At 36.5% G+C, this 7,425-nt stretch overlaps 1 protein-coding gene across 1 annotated transcript; it reads right to left on the bottom strand.

Moving 5' to 3' along the window:
• Positions 1-953: 953 nt before the first annotated feature.
• On the bottom strand, positions 954-7,419 carry LOC134856553 (tetratricopeptide repeat protein 23-like). Its single transcript, XM_063872827.1, has 6 exons — positions 7,366-7,419; positions 4,142-4,335; positions 3,041-3,216; positions 1,949-2,172; positions 1,389-1,471; positions 954-1,076 (listed from the first exon to the last, which is right to left on the bottom strand). The coding sequence occupies exons 2-6, from the start codon at positions 4,324-4,326 to the stop codon at positions 992-994; spliced, it is 753 nt and encodes a 250-aa protein (XP_063728897.1). The 5' UTR covers positions 4,327-4,335; positions 7,366-7,419; the 3' UTR covers positions 954-991.
• Between the last annotated feature and the right edge of the window lie 6 nt (positions 7,420-7,425).

The following is a 7,425-nucleotide window of genomic DNA, read 5'->3' as shown; positions in this document are numbered from 1 at the left end:
CCATCTAACTACCAACCCACTTATTTGTAAGTGCTGGAATTACTTGTAATTTCAGCACCAGAGAGATTTGAATTTAACTTAGAAATTAGTTGACTCTCCAAGAAGACTTCAGCAGCCGCAATAAACCAGTATACCCTAGATCTATTGAGCCTAGCAGAGACTAGTTAAACACCCTGAGACTAGATAGTATAAGAGTAAGATTAGGATCGGTATTAGACTAAGAAGTTGCACGAATCTATCCGGCCGAAAATAAGATAGCGTGACGAGCAGACGGTGTACCCTATCCGAAATTACTCTATGAGATAACCACCTCGGTTATAACTCATTTAGCTAGACTGCTGAATATTCCTGGCAGCAAGCCTTGAACTTTGTGTCTGTTTAAAACATTCATTGTTATCGTCAATTAGCCATTTTGATAAAATCCCTGCAAAGTATGTTTCAAATTGAGTTGGTATTTTGTAAATGGCACATACATATGCCACGGATGAAAATTTGAACAAAACATCCCACTGAATACTAATTTGGTATCCGCTACATCAAAAACTTGGTACACCAAACCACTGGCAAGTTCAGGAAGGCTTGAACCCTTTTTCAGGAATTCCCTGTCTCATCAGCCAAAGAGTCTTATTCGCTTAAATCTAGTGGACCAATCTAAAGGACCAAAATGACCAGACCCCTTCAAAACATACAAAATCCTTTGTAACTGAGAGGAAACGGTCCAATAATTGGTGCTTTTAGTCAAGTTTTTGATCAATTTTTTTTGAAGAACTAGGATCCTTACCCTTTTTGAGAGATCTCAGAAAACCCATCTAGTCGACTTAAAAAGTCTATTAAGTGCATCGCTCTAAATCCGCACCTGCTCCAAAATTAAGTTAATTAGTTTCTTAAATTGAACCTCAGTAAACTTTTATTGAAACTAAATTTCAAACATATAATTTACAAATTGGAAAACTAGTCAGATAAATTTAATAGATACGAGTTTAAGTTTAAATTACTTGACTTTGAAGTTGTTAGAAAATGCTGGTCTGTTGTGAAGGTGTTTTTCTTTTGATAGTTTGTCTCTCATTTGCGGAGATCTAAACCAATGAGAAGCAATCAAACATGTCCTTATATCAGATGTTTCTGAATATGAATGAAAAAAATTCAATTCCGTTTAGCGCCAACGTTTTTTATAAAAAGGAAAAATCAATTGAATATTCTCTTATGTTTTAGCCGGTTACAGACATCCGCAAACACAAGGTTAACCCCAAAAACGTAAAATGCTAACTACGTTGTGAAGATTTGTGCGAAGTAGAATTGGGCGACTTTAGTACGAGATTCTTTGTAGGTTTTGATTTAATTCTTGAGCCAATGAGTTATTTGGTCAATTTAAAACATTTTTTTCTTACTGTTCAATGATGACTATCATTTTCTCGATGTCTTTCACCCGTTTCGCATTTGGTCCCAGAAGTTGAGTCAAGGTGTGCTGCGCCTGGAAAAAAACAGGACCTGAATCACCCAGTAACGAAGATCCAGTAAAAAAAACTGTTAAAACCCGGTTAGAATATCCACCCCTACAAACATTCAAGCATTTTGCGCCTAGTAACAAGTTTATTCCTTTTGCAATGGGAGGGGGACGTTGTCGAAGAGCCGTAGAAATCAAAGCGTAAAACTGGAGGAGGAGTTCACTTCTTTTTAGTTTTTGCCAATCTCGATTTGATGGCACTTTTTAATGTTTTAAAACTTTACTTGCCATTTGGGCAGCAATTTACAATTATTTTGAATCGCCAGCGCAAAAAAACAAACACTTTTCCTCACACAACCCGAAGTTGTTTTTGATGAAGACTGTCCTAAATAGATTTTTTCGTAGACTGCTCAGTTTGTTAGTTGCTTAGAACTTTCGCCCCATTAGGGAACCGATACAGCAAGAAAAGAGCATGTGAAAAATTTCCAAAATTTATTTGAATACCTTCTTCAGCAACTTGTGCGCCTCCTCAAAATTCGCCTGCGAAAGACAAATAGTCCCTAGTGTCTGTTGCGAGGTAGCTGTCTCATCACTCATATCTCCGTACACCTCAATTTTGCTCTCCAGCACTGTTTTGGCGTACTTTTTGGCAGCCTCGAAGTCTTTCAGTTTGATGTTTATCTTTGCCAGCTGTTCTGTTACTCGTATGGTGTCCGGGTGATTGATACCTTTATTTTCAAAGTCAGTAGATAGATAGGCAATGAGTTCGAAGTTTGCATTTTTATTGGAAAGAATTGCCTAATCGAACTTCGTTTTTAGGTCGTTTGAGGTCTTAAAATGCCAAAAAACCTTATTTCGCTCAAACCATTATTCTGCATTTACATCGAGAAATGCGCCAAAGTTACAGTTTTTTGAATTATACTGAAGAAGCAAAACTTAAGTAAAGGAAGATGGACCTTTTAGGATGATCTGAGCTGAGGAGATCGAAACCTTGAGTCGGGGAAAGCGTCCATCATCAAAAACAGTCTCTGCTCTTTAGGATTGTAAGTCAATTTACCATTAACGTATGTATAAAGAGTTGTACCAGGGGCGGATTTAGGGGGGAAGGGGGATGGGGGCGAACGCTTCCTTCAGGGATGCGACCCCCTGCCGACCAAAAGAGTCCCCCTTTGTACTATTTTCCAATATCCATTTTGGGTGATGGACCTTGAAAATTTTTTGAAGGCGCCTTGGGCGCCAATATGTACTAATTTTGAGGGGGCAGCGCGCGCCGAAAAAACGCAATTTTTTGGTCAAAATTTTCCAAAAGCTGCCTATAGGCGCCTTTATTGGACTGTTTTTTCAAATTTTGCATGCGGCGCAGAAAATTTGGCCGAAATAGGGACAAAACAGTGCTTTGAGAGAGCTCGAAAAGTCATATAAAAAAGCTAATTTAAAAAAAAAGGTCGACAAAATTTTCGAAAAATTTCGAAAATCCGCCCCCCCCCCCCCCCTCGAGAAAATCCTGGACCGCCCCTGAGTTGTATTATTGATTTTTGTTTAATACGAAGATGCTTTTCCTGAAATTAAACTCAATGTATTGTATCTGAGCAGCACCTTTTTCTAGGAGGAAAATATCAGCCGCTTCTGTGAAGTATGTTTCGGAAGAGCGTAGCGCATCTTCAACTGCATCCGGGGTCAAAGCGGGCTTTGCAGAAGACATAGCCATGGTGAGGTATCCATTGGCTACTACTTCGGCTGTTTTGGCTGTTTCTGATGACGAGCCAGGATGACTGAAAGCACCCGCATCGAAGTTTAGGCGTAAGTAATCGATTATAATGGATTATTATGATGATATTTTCACAATTATATGGGGGCGGCCATATTTAATTGGTATGACTCATGCTTGTATACGCTCAATTTCTAGCACATTCATTTCATGCTTTCTTCGGTTTTTTATTTTTTTGACATGTAAAATTTGAAATTTTCCGATATTCGAAATTTCGAAATTCTACAAGTACAAAAATCTATTATAATCGCTTGAAATATATCTTATAAAATAATCGATTATAATTGATTATAATTTTACTGAAATGTAGAATAATTTAATACGGATTTCAAGAGATTATAATCGATTAATAATTGATTATAATAGCTTTTTATGAATTTTCACTAAGACAGCTACTAAAATCATACTATAATCGATTGTTATCTCTTGAAACTGGGTGCGGTCAAGTAAAAACTAAAGTGAAATTCAAGTCAGTTACAACCTTCTTTTCAGTTGGCGAGAACAAAGAAATTTAGAGCCGAACTCTTGACGATGTGACTTAAAGCGTATTGATCCTATAGTCAGCATCGTCCCGAGGAAGAGGCGGGATGTTGGCTGAGATACTTAGGATTTACAGGGTGAGGGGGTCTCCGTTGCATTGCTTAACAGATTTTCATGCAAACCATTTGGTTTTCTAGCTCCTGATTGTCTCAAAACAAAGCTTCACTTGAGTGTTTGTTTTAGGCTGCAATTTTTGGAAGCTTTCTCCACCTTACAAGCGCATTTTGTTTGGCGCTCATTTAACTTTCTTTAAGTGTTGTCAAAGTTTACCTAAGTAATGAAGTTAATCAAGATTTCTTGTCGGTCTTGTCGGCAAAAGCGGCCGTTCTTATGTCTGTTTCCTGTGTTGCTCTAATTAGACTTATTATTAGGATAAAACTACGGCTGACTTTGCGGAGGCTATGGAGTGTGCGTGTAAGAAATGTTCGATGGCCTTCTCGTGGGAGTGAGACGAAGAAGTCTCCTCGGCCCCCACCCCTCCTCCTCCCCCTGCCCCCATCTGTTCTGCCTTGCCCATGTCTGTGTACACACTTATCAGTTCATCCGCGTCATCCCCGTAGATTTTGCTTGTCATTTCGGCCACCTGGAACAAAACCAAACCTGTCACGAGACATAGATATTGCACAATTTCGGTTTCAACAAGCAATGAGCATTTTTTTGCCGTCTTCATGATTTTCTCAGCAACTTTTTCAGATATAGATTTGAAAATTAGAGAAAAAAGTTTTCAAAAGGAGCTAGCTGGATCCAAATTTGAGAAATTTTATTATTAACTGTAACTAGCCAGTAGATCATAACTAATTTTGAAGGTGTTCTTAGTTTTGAATCAACCTCGCAAACAGCGCGTGGATTTTGAACGCGGGGGCCAAATTGGCTTTACTCTAAGCTGATGAAATCGACTAGCTCTTTATGCCTTGGAAAAACGACCGACGAGAATTGATAGTTTTACTTGGGGCAGCGTCAAAAAACGGTCGTATCTTATTTGACGGTACAGACATTAAAGTTCGTGGGCACCTATGCCAGAAAAGTGCACAACTTTAGGGACCACAAAAAAGCTTATGGGAACAGCGTAGATCAGAGCACTAATGTTCCGAGATGATTCCTAGAATAGTCCTTTTGTTGGCTTATTTCGATCAAAAGTGCAGAATTACTCAGAATTATTTACCCTTTTTTTGACGCCGGATCGAGATAATTTTTTCAATTTTTTGTCTTTTTTCTTGTATACTTTAAAAAAATATGGTTGCAATCAAAAAAAATTCTAAAGAGTGAATCAGTTGATAAGTTTATTATTCACTCCCAACTCAAATATAGCATGAAAACTGGAACTATTCAACAAACTCGACTTACTCGCTATGTCGGAATCATTTTTGAAATCTTCTTACAAAGAATTTGCAAAACAATTATGCTTAGGGTGTCTTTTTTGAGTCAATTTTAGATTTTTAGACTAAGCATTCTTAATGGAAGATTTTTATGACATCTAAGCGATATTGTTTTTCTGAGCTCAAACTGAAAAAATATATATTTTCACCTGTTATCAGTTTTCAAAATTTTGAGATAATTAAGATGATACTACTTTAATGTCATGAAATATTTTTTGAGTTAATTTTCTTTGGTGTGAGACAAAGTTATCCTACACCCTTGTTTATTCGTGCTCTTTCGACAGTGGTTTTGTTTTGTTTTTGTTTTGGCCACTCGTGGAAATGAACATTATATAACTAGTGGTGAGGATAATTTAATTTTGGATGGATAAATTGATCTATGGCTACGTTACGCTGAACTGCTGAGCAAACAAGGCTGCTCGTATATCAGGGAAAAGCCCTGACTGTTCCTTGATGATCCCTGACTGTCCCTTAATTCATATCGAATGGGTTTGGGAAAATAGAATATGGAAATCAATAAATTTTGGACAATATTGAAGTGCAAATTTTTGAGTCGTGCGAAATAACTACAACCAATTAGCTAGCATCAATGAAAAGATTTTTGGGCGGGCTAATTTGCCACGTATAATTATTTTGCGTTAAGCTCTCAGCATTATGAATAATTTCTTCAAAGCGCGCATAATTTAGTCCAGAAAACGGCCAATTCGGCCCTTTTTCAAACCTTCAGATTTTTTCGAAAAATGTTCGCAGATAAAATACTTTTTTCAATTTTAACTCAGGAAGTCGATATCTTCAATGGGGTATAAGAAATTTTTGTTGAAAACTAATATTTTGATCAGCGAAAATTGAATGAATAAAAAAACTACACCGAGCATAAAATTCTGTTTTCTTCGAAAGTCAGAACAATAATGCTGATTATTCAATTGCATTGTTCCAATTGATCGCTTTCTAAATCAGGAAATTGTCGCTTGGGACCAATTGTCAAGATGTTCATTAGCTTCTGCAGTATAACTCATTGCTCTCTAAGTCTCAAAAGAGAATGCTCAATCTCAAATATTTTGAACGATCAAAAAACTATAAAAGACGGCTCAAACATCACGACAAACATTTGTAAAATCCGACTGCAATTTCAGACCAAATTAAAAGGTTTTTTCTTTGAAAAATTGACGTAAAAGTTTTTTTAAAAAAAATGGTTTTGTAAGTGATCTACGTTTTTAAGTTTGAGCCAAAAAAAATAAAATCTTTCAGATGATTTTAAAAAGTTTGTCAAAATTGTTCAGTGTAAACGTTGACGGAAAATCTTAGTAAAAAAAACACAAACATAATTATTCCACACTTTCTTCTTAAGTCGGAACAATAAGGTCACCCCTCTTTACAGCAGAAGCAACACTTTCGACCCTTTTCATATAAACCAAGACTGCTCATATAGTTTATAAAAAATAAATAAATTGTTCGAAAGAATGAAAAAACGTTAAATTTTTCTTGAGATTTTTTTCAAAATCTTTCCCCACACGCTTTATAAAATACAAGGTGATTTAGTTCGCTCACAAAAAATTAATAAATAGAATTCCTCAAATAGCATTCCTCACTAACTTTGAAACAATTTCTTAGACGGACTAAATATCCTCTTACGTGTTATTAGCACGAAATATATCGCGCGTTAGTTGACCCAAATTGGTCAAAATGGAAACAATTAAACCCCCATATCTTTTCAAAATTTGATCACAAATGAAATATGATTTTGAATTTGGGCGCAGGACAACAATACTTTTCAAATGATGTAGAAAAATTGGTCAAAACTTGCTGGTTAAGATGTCAAAATCTGTCGGTAGAAAAACCATCCCGTGCACAAAGATTCAATAGTAAGTTTCTTCAATAGTCGAAACAATAATACGAGTGAGGAGATTGCGCTGGAAAAATAAGCATTTGTGGTCAAAATAATTTCAAAAACTCCCAAATACATTTTCAAAAACTGCCAATTTTCAAATAATTTCCTTTCATAATAAGGTCTATAAATTGTTTTTGGAGGAGCTTGGAAAACGAATTTACTCAACAAGTAAAAAAGTCACAAATGAAAAATTTTTTGAAAAGGAAAGGTTGCCACTCCCTCGAGAAAATTCTATACCTGCGCCTGTAACAGCATAGTGAATGTTCCGAAGTCCTGACTGAGGTGGCATGCATAAAGCACCAATATGGATCTTTTGTGACATAAATTCAAAACGACAAGTGCAACTAGCCTGCTCGAAGCAAGTGAGGGCCTGTTGGCTCTTCTTCTGGCAGAAATAGAGTCTACCAAG

The sequence above is a fragment of the Symsagittifera roscoffensis genome, unplaced genomic scaffold (genome assembly GCF_963678635.1).
Source record: "Symsagittifera roscoffensis unplaced genomic scaffold, txSymRosc1.1 SCAFFOLD_251, whole genome shotgun sequence".
Taxonomy (NCBI): domain Eukaryota; kingdom Metazoa; phylum Xenacoelomorpha; order Acoela; family Convolutidae; genus Symsagittifera; species Symsagittifera roscoffensis.
The sequence above is the reverse complement of the archived record's forward strand: the minus strand, read 5'-3'. Positions and strand labels throughout refer to the sequence as shown.

What these genes read in the sequence shown, in the direction of transcription:
- LOC134856553 (XM_063872827.1), bottom strand. Translation starts at nt 4,326, where the DNA reads ATGACAAGCAAAATCTACGGGGATGACGCGGATGAACTGATAAGTGTG. An exon ending in CACTCCATAGCCTCCGCAAA is followed by an intron (nt 3,217 to 4,141) that starts GTCAGCCGTAGT and finishes GGGTGCTTTCAG; the next exon opens with TCATCCTGGCTCGTCATCAG. An exon ending in CGCACAAGTTGCTGAAGAAG is followed by an intron (nt 1,472 to 1,948) that starts GTATTCAAATAA and finishes GTTTTTTTCCAG; the next exon opens with GCGCAGCACACCTTGACTCA.